We start from the raw sequence: 16,799 nt of genomic DNA on the forward strand, positions 1-16,799 counted from the left end.
AATAAAGTCACTTTCTCTGTCCCTATGTCCCTTTGTATGCTTAAATCTTTCAAACTACGCAACGTATTTTGATGCGGTTTTTTTAAGAGATAGAGTGATTCAAGAGAAAGGTTTTAGTATATAATTTATTAGGTTTAAGTCAAAGCGGGCAAAGCCGCGGGCGGTAAGCAAGTAATGAATAAATTAATCACGTTCCTTTAAATTCGTCAAAAAGTACCTATTTTATTTACTTTTACATTAAATATGAAACAGAAATAAAAATCATAATATTTTATTATAATTTCCAATAACACTAGACAATACATAACTTTTCCGATGTCTTGCTTGAACTAAATTAATATTGACAACACCAGCCATAAATTTTGTCACGTGCTACGTTTAAGATGTGGTTGGAGTAACAGATTTAGTGCCATTGTAAAATGATAAATGAATCATACCGATTTTCCTGCGTCAGTGACGCAATGTTTATATAGTCTGTGACGATAAGTGACATAGACTGATTACGAAATACGTTTCCGACTGCAATTAATCGTGATTCTTCATATAAGAATGTTGAATTGTTATCTAATTCATTGCTATCCTACTGCAATAGTTCTCCATAATCTTAATATATCTATCTAGGTGTTTATTAGGTATTTTGCATATTATTGTTATATCGACACACACATTAATCTATTTTTTTTAATTAATATTGCCATAGAACAATAATTTAACTTCAAACTTCAATATAATGCCTTCTCAGCAAGTGAATACAAAAAAAACTTTATGGCATGCTATTATAGTATTTTCGACAGGCAGGATAAAATGAAAAAAACACATATAATTAAAAACTTTATTCAGAATCCGAAAAAGTCCCTCTTCCACTCGACTGGTCACTCTCACTGTCCATTTCAACATCTTCCTTTGGCAATATCTCTGCCACTGTCTTGATACAACGAATCGTGTATTTGTTGAAGTCACATCTGAAAATAGAAACATTCGTATTAATATGTAATTCATAGAAACATATGGATTCAGACTACCTACTTATAAACCTTGTGCTTGTGACACCGTAAAACAATTACATAAACAAAATTTTGTTAGGGAATAAGAAATGCAGTTGCAATTTTTAAAAGGGACGCGGACGTACAGAGGTAGATTTTATCATTAGAATAGCAGCGATTTAACGTTAAAATATTTTATTAATTTATGAAAACTGAAAAGTAATCTGAACCGAACATTACAGCTAGTGATATAAGTTAACACTTTGCATTCAGGTTGAACAAGGAAATTAAAATTGTATCAAATAATTAATGATGATTAGGTTGTTTAGAAAAAGTACATAGATTTTTTTGTTTATGTAACTCGGTTATGAAAAATGTAACAAATACCTACACAGCCTACAATTGTAATGTACACTGAAAAAAACTCGAATAATTAAAACAATATGTTTATTTTATCTCTTTCCATATGTTTATTTTCCAAATACAACCAAATAACAATATAAACGAAATTTGTACTTTATGTTGTAAGCACAGACATGTATCAAGATAGACTAAGCGAGTGTATGTACTTCCCGTGTCCAAACTAAGCTTATGAATCTTACTTGACGCTGGCCTACACTCAGTCCGCGCTTGCAGTTCGCCAAGGAAAGACGTGAAGCTGAATAAAGTAAAATGCCGAATTGCGCCGTTATAAACTGTAGAAACTCCACAGCTGTGAGTTGCCGAGTTAGCAGAGATGTTTCCTTCCACCGGTAAGTAATTTTCTAATCAGAATATGCACTATTTATTTTAAAATCAAATAAAGAATATCTGTGGAAAACGATCGTGACAAACACGGATACCAAATCATACGAAATGATTCGGAATACATTGCGGCTTTTACTTGGCACGGTAAAGATCGCGTCGTATGATAACAAGCAATGAATAGCGTTTTCTCATTTTTCTGTTCTCATTTTTCTGTCCAATTTTGTGGTTAGTGATGTTCATTTTGATGCAACAGTTCTCGATTCTAATCGATTTTATAATCGGACAGAAAAATGATAATTTGAAGGAGCAATTTTTCAGAAAAAAAGGCATAGATTTTTTTTGTCATTTAATACGACTTGACCTAGAACTTTTAAGTATTTTAATACAAAGGTACTAAAAATAAATATGGACATGGACGCCATTAGTTAAAGTGTCATCTTGGGAGTTTTTTAAGAAAACTCCTTATTGCTTAGACTATGTTTGTTTTTTCAGTTTTCCAAGTAACCCGAACATAAAAGAAAAATGGATCGATGCAACGGGACATAAAGATTGGTTTCCAACAAAATATAGCACAATTTGCTCTAAACATTTTAATGAAGCCAGCTTTGTTGAAGGAAAAAAGCTTCGACTATTGACAAAAACAGCCTATCCGACAATTGATATACTGAAAACGATATATACTAGAATCGCCGCGCGAGTGTCGTCCCTAATCGATTTAGCGTAAAATGAAATTCCCATCACTAAAAAGCACTCGTGACGTCATAACGCGTCAAGGTCAGTACAAAAAATATGACACGCTTGGTTTTCATACAGATCGCGGTACTTGCGTTGTCTACTTAATATACATGTCTGTGGTTGTAAGTATTTGTGTATCGTAAAGTTTAATTGTGTTGAGGTTTTGATAGTTTTACACTAAAATTTAGGCGAAATAATCAAATTTTTTACATTCTTTGTACCTATTTCAAAATATAATCTATGGTTAACTTAACTTCAAATACAGATAACCTAATACGTTTACCTACATTAGTAATAAACTTCCATTTCCGTAGTATATTAGGTATCGAAGTTACCAAGTACCAACATAAAATAAGATTTAATCTTCCTCAAGTCATATGTTTACGATAACGTTATCTTGACCTTTAAAATATTTTTCGACTTGTGCACTTAGAAATAGGAAACAAAGAAATAACAGAGTATCCTTTAAATTGGAATAATATTTTTTAGTTTTATACGAAAGAGGAAGGATATCCAAAAGTATTTTGGGCACTTTAAAATTTGAATTTGATCCTTAGTGTTAGTTACTGTTAAGTATTTGTTCCCAAAAGCGAACGTTATTTTTATAAACCTAAGACCGATTGTAATTCTTCTCAACGGCTTAATTTCACTTAGATATTTTTAGTTTTAGTAGATTTCCGCCCGCGCAGTCGCCCGTATTTTAAAAGAAAAACCCGAATAGTCCCCGTTTCTTTGGGATTTCTGGGATAAAAAGGAGCCAATATCTTATTCTGGGTCTTCAGCTACCTACATACCGAATTTAATTGTAATCGGTTCAGTAGTATTTGCGTGAAAAAGTAACAAACAACCATCAATCCATCCTCCCTAACTTTCGCATTTATTATATTAGTAGGATATCTAACACGTTAGTCAACTCAATTTTAAGGAAATGTAGGTATGTAATTCTCATAAATATTTTCGGCTGTATGAGTTGTTTCGGTATTACTAATATCAAACCAATTTTTCAATATAAAAAAATCTTTGCCATCTTATTTACTTATACATGTGTGTAATTAAAATAAAATTGTGCCTGTGTAAACAAACACTTCAGCCTTATAATCACTACCTACATAGTATAAAACAAAGTCGCTTTCTCTGTCCCTATGTCCCTTTGTATGCTTAAATCTTTAAAACTACGCAACGGATTTTGATGCGGTTTTTTTTAATAGATAGAGTGATTCAAGAGGAAGGTTTCAGTATATAATTTATTAGGTTTTAGACAAAGCGGGCGAAGCCGCGGGCGGTAAGCTAGTATTAGTATAGATTGTGTGCTGGATGACGTTTCAAGCATTACATCAAATATAATTTTCTAAGCCAAGTTATGAATAGAAATGTAACGACTGAGCAATTATCACCGTGTAACAAAAAGCCTAACTATTTTCAAGGTTGTATATTTGCACGATTCGATGGAATCGTTTTTCTAACTAAATTGTGACCTCGGAAGTCAGCTGTGCTGCCATTTGTCTTATTGATAAAACCTTTTTCGTATCAAAAGAAACCTGAGTGGTGTAAATACATTTAATATATTATTTACTAGCTGTGCCCCGCGGTTTTACACGCAGTGCTCCGCTCCTGTTCGTCTTATTCGCGTGGTGATAGCCTTCCTCGATAAATAGGCTATCTATGACCGAAATAATTTTTCAAATCGGACCAGTAGTTCCCGAGTTAAGCGCGTTCAAACAAACTAACAAACTTCAGCTTTATAATATTAGTATAGATTTAAGGGATTTATATAATTACTAGCCGCTCGTCCCGGCTCCGTTCGGGCTGATCCGGGATAAACACATCATAAAATATAGCGTTAAAAAAAAGTTCATCAGGGATAATGTAGGATTCTAATGGTAAAAGTTTTTTTTTAAATCGATCCAGTTTCGGAGTCTATTCAATTAAACATACAAACATTCATATCTCTCCTCGTTATAATATTAGTGTAGAAGTGTAGATAAAGAAAAATCTATACTCAAAACGAGAAAAAATCTAAAACTTTTTCGAATGTACAATAATTATTTTCTTGTTAATAATCGAATAAAAAAATACGAGACAAAAGTAAAATATCCCACACAAAACAACCAAAATCACGCTAACCAACTAGTCAAGAATTACCGTATATTTGACACGAGAGATTCCATACAAATCACTAACCCATACATCAAGATTACATAACTTGCCTTATGACACTATCTCGCGATAAGGTCAAGTGTTTGATACAGATAAAGGGTGCTAAGATGAATATCTATTTTTAGATTAGGCTTGGTATTTAATTTTTTCTATGGGTTAGTGAAACTGAAAAACTGTTTCAATATAATACAGTATGACGTATTATATTGAACGTTAGAGAAAAAAATAGTTGTAACGATAAAAAAGATGGAAGCGGTAGTACAAATAAACATTTTTGAAGTTAAACTTCTTTAGGCGCGTTGAGATTAAAATTTCAAGGTCGGATCATGGCAATACCGTCACGTCGCGGAGTAAGGTGACGGTTTTGAATTATGATACTTGAATCTCATCAAAGAAGTTTCACTCCTGACACGTGTGCTCAGCACACAAGCTATATTTAAACGACTTCTTTGTTAATCACTCCAAACTATACAAGATAAAACGTACAAAAAAATATTATAATATGTACACCGTATATTAAACGACATTCCGATGATACTTATTTGTTGGAATATGATTAAAGGCAAAGTAAATGACATTTGTAAACACTGCCCAATACTTGCGTAAGCAGAATTTTGCTTCGGACGTTTTTTTAATCGTAATTGTGTTGTTGTTATTTCTAGTACCTGTGTCAAAATCCATACTTATTATACTTAATAATATTATAAATGCGAAAGTAACTCTGTCTGTCTGTCGGTTACTCAATCACGCCTAAACTACTGAACCAATTTCCATGAAATTTTGTATGGAGATATTTTGATATCCGAGAAAGGACATAGGCTACTTTTTATCCCTTTTAATCCCGGAAATCCCACGGGAACGGGAACTATGCGGGTTTTTCTTTGACTGCGCGGGCGAAGCCGCGGGCGGAAAGCCGGAAACCTAGTACACAATAAATTGAAGATATTAAAGTAAAATACTTACATTTTACTCAACTGTCCATACTTCACAGTAAGAACTTTCTCTAAGCCCAATAACGTTGGTATTGGGATCTTTTTCCCTTTTTGTATGAGCGCCCGGATCCATATTAGTGAGTGTTCTATGTGTTTTGTGTCTTCTAATAATTTCGATATTGTAGATAGGAGTCTGTGTGCATAGTCTTCATCTAAGCTGGCTACTGTAAGGTCGACTGAAAAAAAGTAATTGTAAAATTGTAAAAATACATAATTGTAAATTGTCCTTACTAAAAAATTATATATCCTTACTTATATTATAAAAGTAGATTGTTTTTTTTTAACGTAGCAACGAAGCGACTTTCTGATATGATTTTTATTCAGAATAAGTTAGGCTAGTTACATTTAAGCAAATTTAAATTCGGCGAAACATTATTCCTATGGGAATTTCCTTTAACTACGGGCGAAGCCGCGTGCGGAAAGTTGCTTTCTATAAAATTTTTAACTAGACATGCAGCACGGTTTCACGGGTAAAATAAAATTAATTTATTTCCTCGTTTTTCAATTTTTATTATAATATATAAGACACTCACTATCTCCAGGGGGCACGGACTCCACGCACTCCTGTATGATTGTATGTTCGTTTAGCTGCAACGCACATACTAATGCCGGACCCCAGGATTTCTTCTCGAGGAGAGATTTCACTGCTAGCGGAGTTGACCCTGTTTCTAGACGGTATGGCCTGTGAGAGAAATGTTGGTTAAAGTCATTTTAGTTAAATATTTTATTTTGTAAATAGTAGGTTAGGCTTATCACATTTATTTTGCTTTTTATGTTGCGTGTGTTAAGAATATTGTATAAAATGAAATAAAAATTATTACTATTTATTAATATTGTTCGCCTGATTGTATTACTGTTTTTGTATTTCGGAATGTAAAGTGTATATGTCGTGTATATTTTTTTTATTTATTTATTTATCAATAAAAAAATACATTTAACATCAATGGACATACCAAAAACCACAAAGAGATAATATGTTTACTGTAGAGAACAATATACACCCACACACACGTACACACGAGCACACACGCCCAAAGCTCAAACATCCCTTAAAACGAAACGTTTACAAATCGTCTGTAAGCACTAAACCAGCTGCTTTGTGAATTCTATGTGTATGAATCATAAACTAACAATTTTAATTTTTGACGAATCTTTTATAGTATTTAGAGCAATTAATTAAATAATAATTAATAATTATCTTAATATATATAAATCTCGTGTCACAATGTTTGTCCTCAATGGACTCCTAAACCACTTAACCGATTATAATAAAATTCGCACACCATGTGCAGTTCAATCCAACTTGAGAGATAGGATAGTTTAAATCTCAAATCGTGGAAAGCGGGCGAAGCCGCGGGCGGTAAGCTAGTAGTAGTATAAGAAATAACACGCGAGGCCGGGTTAAATATTAGTTTGAATGTAATAAGAATGTACTGCGATTCTACATAACTACCTAATTTATCCAGGTAGTTGATAACAAATCGCAGCGAGTCAACGACTATTAGTAAAGTGTGGGTAGTTGGGTCGAACGTCGTATAAACAACGTCCGAGCCCCTAGACACCATTCGTACGAATGCGCCACGAGTCAAAGGAAAGCGGAAATTTATCGTATTCGACAGAATACAACAAGAAGCTTATATCTAATACACTGGAGATTGCACTATGAACGTTGACTTGTCACGGGAAGGTATGACCTTGAATGACGCCTGTATGTTTTTTTGTCCCTTTCACACCTAACTTGGCAAGTTGGTGTGAAAGGGATGAAGGAACATACAGGCGTCATTCAAGGTCATATTTTCTTGTGACAGGTTAGTGTTCATACTGAGGTCTCCAGTGTATTAGATATAAGCTTCTTGGAATAAAAGCATGTTCTGACAGGTAACAGTGACAACTATATAGACATTCATCATCCACAAAAACATTAAATCAAAAGTTACGTCTAAGGGCTCTTTCAATTTATGCGTTTAGTACCGGACCGCTGCCGCACGTTTTCCGTGCCGCTAGTTATAACCCGCTGCCGTGCCGTTGCAGTACGGTAGCAGTCCGTTACCAAACGCTTAAATTGAAAGCGTATCTGACTGCCGTGCGTTTGTATGCTAGTGCTGTTTTAAATTTATTTGACACCAGTTAAGCCATGGACTCTTAGACAAATACTGGTTTGCCTGATTTATTAAAAGTTAGAAGATCGCTTTTTTGTGTCTGATATGTAACTAAGTATGTTGTTTTGTCTAATAAATAATTTACATTTTGTATAAAAATTACAATTGATATTAATGCGCTAGGCTAGCTAAATACACTGTTATTTTAAAACCACAATATTTTTTTTAAATTTTTCCGATATATCGACATATCGATGATTTTTCCGTGATATATCAATGCCAATATTGATTTTTTTTAAATATCGATGTATCGATATATCGATATTTTTTTTCACTTTCGACATCCCTAAACTGAACACGTGGGATTTATGACGTTGCCGTCCTGCTGTCGACCGTTCGCGGTGCGGACGCCGCGCTGTTGCCGCACCGTGCATTTTGTATGAAAACAAACGACCGGCCGTGCGCCGTACGACAAACGCACCGCTTCGGCACTGTAGCGGTCCGATACGAAACGCATAAATTGAAAGAGCCCTAACGTTAGAAATATTATTGAAATCACCTAAAAGTGCCATCCATGCCCGCAGTTTGACTATACAATAATAGCCCTTCAGTAGCACATGCGGCGAAACTCTCACCGGTTGGGGAAAAACGCACACAGTGTACACGAACCTGCGGGGAAATAGATTATTTTATTATTTTAATTATATTTATTAGCTAAATAATGGATTTTTTATACCAAAAGATGAAGTTAATTCTATCGTAAAGTTAATACTAATAAGCAAAACAATTAATCCAAAATTAAATTTTATTACCTAAACACAATTTTTATAATCCAAACTATAATATTATAAATGCGAAAGTAACTTTGTCTATCTGTTACTCAATCACGCCTAAACTACTGAACCAATTTGCATGGAATTTGGTATGGAGATATTTTGATACCCGAGAAAGGACATAAGCTACCTTTTATCCCGGGAAAATGACGCAATCCCGGAAATCCCACGGGAACGGGAACTATGCGGGTTTTTCTTTGACTGCGCGGGCGAAGCCGCGGGCGAAACTTAGTTCTATATATTTTTTACTCGTGTATAGAGAGAGATATGGAGGTAAACAACACGCATTAAATTTCGTAAGCAGCTTACCAAGTTACCAACATTACATGCTTTCACGAAGTAACAGTTTACATTTTTTTTATTGTACTTTCCATCACAATGTTTTTTTTTTTCTCCATACATATAATTCCTTCAAATAAATAATTTAATAACATACCTCAGGTTTAACCCTCCGTTCCGCCATATCGCCCGCTTGCACACCAGGTAAGCGAATATTAACATCCCCACCTTCTAAATAACTGCGGTCTTCTACTAGCGCCATGTTACCGAATTCGGTAAGAAAACGACGGTTTATTACGTCCTGAAAAAATACAGTTTATATTAATTCTTACATTTTTCGTAGTTAAAAAAGTACGAAAAATGCATTTTTTAGAAAGTCGTTTAATTGTGTACTATGGAATTTTAATTTGTATTTATGGATATTTTCTTCAAAATAGGATTTTATTTATATTTTATGGAACAAATTCCAGATTTTATAAGAGAACAATATCCGAGAAATATTAACAAAAAATCATATATATCAATTCTGTATATTAGTGAAGTAAGTACTAATGAGCACCAATCGATTTATACAAGAATACGTTAAACTTTCACAAAGCATTAGAATGCAAAAAAAAATTCTTTCATCATACATTAAAACTTTAATTTTGGCATTTTTTCCATTCCGCAGATCAACTAAAACAAACACACAAACTCACACTAATAGCGTCCAAGGATCGATTCTGCGTGATGACAAACTTCTTGATCAGAACCGATTCGTTCACACTGTATAGGCAAATGTGTTTAGAATTACCGGCCCCTAGTATGCACGAACCGTCCGCTGAATAACATATTGTTGTGAACGCTCTGTAATAAAAATAATAGATAATTAACAAAAAATGCAAAAACTGGCTATAACTCTATGCTTTATTTGGTCAATTAATATTATTCTTTAATATATAATTATAAAAATGAAACCCGTTTTCCTTGGTCACGGCATCGCGCGTAACGGGTGGACCAATTTCGATTATTCTTTTTTTATAATATTCCTTGAAGTACGAGGATGGTTCTTATGTAGAGAACACGTAAATATGTACCACGGGCGAAGCCGGGGCGGACCGCTAGTAACTTATAAAGTCGAAGTCAATGAAAACACCCATTGTTAAGAATAAGTTAGGATGAGATCACCAAATTAATTCAGACCACAGTTTTTCTGATAAATAGAGCTGTCAAATAAAAAAAAACCTGCAAGCTGAAACCACAAGAACTTTTCCTGCGATCATAAACTCATAAGAGTATGCTTGCCATTTAAAAACTGTGTATTCAATATGTGTCACATTATATTTTATACAGAACTATATTTAAGCAATATAAAACTAACTTAGTTTTCAACATTTTCTCCGCTGTAATAAGGTCAGTATCCGCCCTTCCGGACCCCAGATCGTTCCTGCCTTCAATACTGCCGGTTTGATCACATGTCGTCACGTTGAAGAATGTTATACACCCATCTAGTGTGGATACTGCTATCTGAAATAGATTATTTCGGAAATATCTTAAAAAATTAAATAGGTAAGGGTGAAAAACTGCATTGAAAAAGGTTCATCCGTTTCGAGAATACTGCAAACAGATATTCTGATGCAGATGCGAAATACACTACATTCCAGTGAAAAGTTTGCTCGCTATAACCTTGCAAGGATTTTGCATTATTTGGGTAAGTAATCGCACCAAATTTAATGGATCTAATAACTGTCATTTTTAATACTCAATATTATTCTACGCCTATTGCCATTATTTAATTTTAATCATGTTTCTTTAAGTTAAAGAAAAAGTGCAATTCGGTTAGCTATTATTTTGTGCGCACGTAATGACTCTTGCTAAGTTACGTAAAAATTATCAAATAATACTTTATAATACTAGTATGAACTACTACAATATACTTCTTTAGATTAATATTAGATTAATATTGACGTCCTTTTTGCCTCCATTACTATCTTTTTTTTTCTGTGTTGTGTATTAATTACTAAGAGTTACATGGTGGCAAATAAAACGATTTCTATTTCTATTTCTATTAATATATAAATAGCCTAAAATAACTAACCTCTTCCCCATCCGGTCTAAAAGCAACTTGCAGCACATCACTAGTCATCCTAACAGTTTCACATTCCGAACTGCTTTCAATCGAGTTCCATAGCTTCACAGTTTTATCCCAAGATCCTGAAGCTAGTTTAGAGCTAGATAGATTGGGGCTAAAGGCTAGACTTGATACGGGCGCTTCGTGACCGCCTAGAACCTGGAATAATGAAAAAACTGGATTATGTAAAGTATAAGGAAGTATAGATAAATACAATTTTCATTTTTGTACTTATATTAAGTAAATAAATAAAGACAGGTATGCACATATTGGGTGGAAAATATAGTTTTTTTTTTCTTTTTCTACAGATTGGTTCGTATAACAGCTATCTAGCTGAGAAACAGAATTGTACTGTACTGTCAAGGACACTATGAGCCTAGCTATTTTTCCTGCACGCATGACGCAAGACCAGTTTTGCTTGCAAGTAATTAAATGTTAATGCACACTATCAATTATATTAACGTGATATTTTCCACAATTTATGGTAATACATCAATTTACCTACTTTCATTGTTCTACAATTTATCGCCACGCAACTGAACTGTATACTGAGCAAACGTTCGGAAACGGCTTATCCAGTCCCACTATACCACTCCAAAAGTCCCACTATACCACTCCAAAAGTCCCACTATACCACTCCAAAAGTCCCACTATACCACTCCAAAAGTCCTACTATACCTCCAAAAGCTTCCCAAACTTGACGCAACTGATGAACTGAAGCCGATACTGAACAATAAACGTTCGGAAACAGCTTATCCAGTCCCACCATACAACTCACCTCCAAAAGCTTCCCAAACTTGACGGACCAGATGAATATCTCGAACACATCCTGCCCGCCGGCCGCCACCAGCTCGCTGCTCGAGTCTATCGCCACGCAACTGAACTGCACCAGACTGGGCGATGTGAACGTTCGGAAATTGCGGTACCTGGAGAATTATAATTAATTTAAAGAAGAAATTTTTAACCGATTTTTTTTTTACATTATTTATCCTGACGTTTGGAACAAATCACAGTATGGTCACCTTGCAGTCTGCCCGTAAAAATGATATCAAACTCAAACATTTATTTATTGAATTAGACTTCTTCTAGAAGCACTTTTGAATCATCTTAATACATTTACCACTTATTTAATCAATCCCATTAAGTTTTTAGTTTCTTAAATACAGTGTATTGTTATGATTATTTTCAGTTAATTTTTTTTATTGAAAAATGAATGTTGTTTTATCCTGAGTCAACTGTGTAATTAAAGAACAAATAATAATGAGCTCTTATTTATACCAGTAGTTAGTAGACATGTCAGCATTCATTTATAATTAATAACAAACACTTACCTAGTCAAATCATAACATCTCGCTGTACCATCCAACGAACTAGACACAAAGAACTTCTTATTCGCACTAAACACTATATCCGTGACCGTCGACTTGTGTTCACTAAAGGTCACAAAACAGAAGCCACTTGTAGTATTCCACACTTTGATCTTGCCGTCATGGCCGCCTGTTACTAGATGGAGCCCATCAGGGGAATAGGTAACACAGGTCATGTCTAACGAGTGGCCTTGTTGCTTTAGGACGTATTGTTCACCTATTGGTAGAAAAAGAATTGAAAATAGGTCAAAAGGTAGCAGGGGCCCCTTTACTGACCTATATAAGGGGCCCTTTATATAGGTCTTATAAAATATTCTATACTATGCAACATAAAACCAATTATATACCCCTCTTGATTACACACAATTTTTAATTTGTATTTTTATGATACATCATGCAGCTTACCAACCCATTTTCTTGCTATATCACAAAAAAAGGACAAAAAAGAAATTCGATACTCAAAAATAAAGTAACCATTCTACCCCTTTCTTTACTCTGCCATAAAACATGGAAAAAGCAAGATTTTGTTAAGCAAAAAAGAGCATGTGTGCTGAGCACAGGTGTCAGAAATGAAGCTTCTTTGAGAAAACATTTTTTGTTATCAAAACGCAAAAGAACTTACTCTGCCACTCCCAAACAAGCAATTGTCCAATATTGGGACAACCGAATGCGATCCAATCCCCCTGAGTGGACATCGCCACACTACTGATCCTGTGCTCCGATATATTGAGCGTGTGAATTAGATTCACATCTGGCATTTCGTGCAGGAAGAAAATACCGTTGGAGAAACCTGCAAATAGATTTTCAGTATAATACAAGTATGTTATATGATATGATTAAGTTTATCAACATTATTTTGAGAAATTTTAAAGAGTATAAACCGATCAGGAGATGGAATTCACCAACACTAAGGCGAATGACGAGCGTTTGAATTTCGCTACAAAATGATTTCTATCTATCAGTTGTGTAGATTTATAAATATTTAGAGTAAGGTTGTCCAGAACCAAAAAAAAAAAATATTCTGCACTAGACTACTAAATAAACCATCTAACATATCATCGTAAGAGCCATTTACAACAATTAATTGAAAAGAGCTTTTCTATCATACAAATAAGGTTCAAATTCCAACTTACCAGTGACTAAAATCTTTGTAGCCTTATGATATTGTGCAGCTGTTAACTTCACTTTATGATTAGCGTTTCGAATATCATCTCCTATATAATGTCGGCCTAATTTCTTGTATAGCATTCTTTTAGCTTCCTCTTTTACTTCAGTTTCTTCCATTTCTTCGTCTTTATCACTTTCCTGATATTAAAAATAAGATATTATTGATGACTTAATAAGTTATTTGCATGGTAAACAAAAAATAACATATTGTGCAAATTTTTCGCTACCATTAAATTTTAAAAATTTCATTAGAAAACATACTATACTATAATAATAATTAATGAGAATAATATATATAAATAAATGAGATAATAAATGAGAATGTAATAAGAAGATAATAAAGAAAATAATAAGAATAATAAATGAGAATGTTTATGAGAGTAACTTGGAATAGCACATAGGATAGGTATTATCCCGGATATCCCACAGGAACGGGGACTTCTTTGAAAACGCGGGCGAAGCCGCGTGCGGAAAATTAGTGTAGCATAAAATGTTATGTATACAAAAAACAACTTACATATTCCTTATCCTTCTCTATGTCATCCTTTTCATTAATATCATCGTCCAACAGCTCTTCTTCTTTCTTAATCTTTCGTCTTTTCTGATGCGATATCTGAACCTCCGAAACCACCAAATCATCGGGATCAATGTTCGCATCCCACAAGCACACCTGACCGTTCCTACTGACCGTTATAAGATCTAAACTCTTCTTCTCAAAGAAAACACCAACTATTTTATCTGTGTGTCCACTTAACGAATACATGTTTAGGTTGTCTAAATATTCTACAGTATAGATCTTCGTAGTTGTGTCTTTGGAGCCTGCGGCTAGTAATTTGCCGCAAGACGACCAGTCCAAGCATGTAACTTCGTCATGAGCTTTCTTGAAGACCCGCTTCATTATGAAGGATCTATATTCACCAGTGAATACACTGGGTGCAGTCATTATAAATACTAAAAAAAAGAATAACTTATGAACTTTTATATAAACATAATTTGTTATACAAATACAACAGCAAATAGGAAATAAGGATTATAATTAATTGTTATAAATCTTACAAGATTTGTTTGACTGAAACTTAACTTATTACTAACATATTGAATTCAACAGATATAATATGAAAATTTAGGAGGTTGGTGTCCCAACAGCAACATAATATATGGCCTGATGATCATGAAATTCCTACTTCCTACTAATATTATAAATACGAAAGTTTGTGAGGATGGATGTGTATGTTTGTTATTCTTTCATGCAAATATTTAACTTTGCGTGAAAGAATAACATTACAATGAAATTCAGCTCACATATAGAGGGTAACTTGGATTAACACATAGGATAGGTTCTATCCCAGAAATCTAGTAGAAATTATACACAATTATTTCCATACATTACCTGTATCGTCACAGCAAGCCGCAAAATGCTGACCATCAGGACTGAATTTAACAGCATTCACTCGCTGCTTGAACTTGTATCTATGAATTACTGTGCATGTAATAAGGCTTATCATTTGAGCCTCACCCTCTAAAAAAAAGATTCACTTTAATATAAAAATTAATGAGTATGATAATTTCATAATAACTAATTTCATGTTTCATAATAATGAAAAATTTACTGAAATAACATCATGTGAAGTCCCGTGTCCCCGTAGTGGGGTAAGGGGCAGATGCATTATGCATACACCTGTTTCACTGATCGATTTTCTTTAGGGACAAGTAGGTGATCAGCATTCTGTATCCTAACAGACTTCGTCTCCACCGGGGATTGAACCCAGGACCCCTCGGTTCTACGCTCACGCGTCATTCACTGTACCAAGGAGGCGGTCAAATTACATCATGATAAGTAGCAAATTATGTCATGGCTGTGTAAATGATATTAAAGTTAGACTTAAAAGATAAAATATCAATAAAAAAAATCAAAAATCTTTGTTACCTAATAATAATGAGAAGCTGAAACCCTCTTCTTTCAACTTGTAAATTAATGTCATAGCCACAATCTTGCAAAATATAAAAAATTATGTAAAAGAACATGTATTACTTACGCTCATTAATTGCCAATAAAACAGATCCATTTGGCGAAATATCAATTGCTGTATAATTAAAATGACTCTCAACTGGCAGTGTATTACTTTTATTTCTGAAAAGATTAAAATATTTCAATGTTATCTATACTAATATTATAAAACTGAAGAGTTTGTTTCTTTGAACGCGCTAATCTCGGGAACTACTGGTCCGCTTTGAAAAATTATTTCGGTGTTAGATAGCCCATTTATCGAGGAAGGCTATAGGGTCTATAATCTATATCATCACGCTAAGACCAACAGGAGCGTAGGAATGCGGGTGAAACCGCGGGGAACAGATAGAAAAGGATAATAATTATCAATACTATGTTATTTCCTCTTTTAATTTAAAACAGATGCAGATTTGCAAAAACAGTTGTGTCTTTTTCTCAAGCTTATAATTTGAAAAGTTAAAAGACATTTTTTTAAATCTCCTAGGTAAGCTTACATTGGCTAATACTACATATTGATATATAACTATATATCGTATAATTAACTCAATATTAAATATTATATAGGTACTTACTGTTTCAGATTATACACTGTTATTTTATTTCCAACCGGACTAATAACACAGTTCCCATCGTTTGTAAATAATATATCTCCTCGTCGGTACACGGTCCCAAGTAAATTTTGAAACTAAAAAATAACAAAATAAAATACACCATCCAAAAAATAAATATACAATAAGTTTAAAGAGTAACTTACTTTATAATTATACTTCATCTTGAATATTTATTGTTTGAAAGATACTCTGTTCCACATTTATTCATAAATGGAATTAAAAAAAACTAAACTATGAGAATAAGATCACAATTCACAAAACAGAACGTGAGTTCTAAAATTTACAAATGTCAATCGCACGTGGTTATGACTTTGACATTGACAAATGACACTAACATTTTTTTTTTTATATAATTTAACATAATGACATTAACACATTACTAAAATATTGCCATCCTTGATTAAACTCATAAAACATAAAAATTAAAAATAAGTATTTTGTTGTTTGAATGAAATAAATTATTAAAAATGTTAATTTGCTGAGAATACATTAAAATAATCAGTTTCAGATGAATTACAGTATGCCAATTGGTTATAGTAAAATAATTTTATTAATTGTTCACATATTATTATAGTCATATAAAATAACTCAAAAACCAGCTACAGCATTGATACAATAACTTTTTACTGCGAGTTTTATTCCTTGCGTAGTTTACTAAACACAACTAAACGTTTATTTTATATGTATGTTTTGGAGCTTTCTTTAAAAACT

General features: G+C 33.5%; 1 protein-coding gene across 1 annotated transcript; it reads right to left on the reverse strand.

The window, feature by feature from the left end:
* Positions 1-818: 818 nt before the first annotated feature.
* On the reverse strand, positions 819-16,281 carry LOC123691774 (periodic tryptophan protein 2 homolog). The gene is made up of 17 exons (XM_045636328.1): positions 16,232-16,281; positions 16,050-16,162; positions 15,506-15,600; positions 14,860-14,988; positions 13,987-14,420; positions 13,436-13,607; positions 12,925-13,092; positions 12,267-12,519; positions 11,714-11,861; positions 10,903-11,094; positions 10,186-10,331; positions 9,524-9,671; positions 8,983-9,126; positions 8,273-8,382; positions 6,148-6,296; positions 5,586-5,790; positions 819-962 (listed from the first exon to the last, which is right to left on the reverse strand). Exons 1-17 carry the CDS (start codon positions 16,247-16,249, stop codon positions 833-835), a joined length of 2,754 nt encoding a protein of 917 aa, XP_045492284.1. The 5' UTR covers positions 16,250-16,281; the 3' UTR covers positions 819-832.
* Between the last annotated feature and the right edge of the window lie 518 nt (positions 16,282-16,799).

This window comes from Colias croceus, chromosome 5 (genome assembly GCF_905220415.1).
Source record: "Colias croceus chromosome 5, ilColCroc2.1".
NCBI classification, from domain to species: Eukaryota; Metazoa; Arthropoda; class Insecta; order Lepidoptera; family Pieridae; genus Colias; species Colias croceus.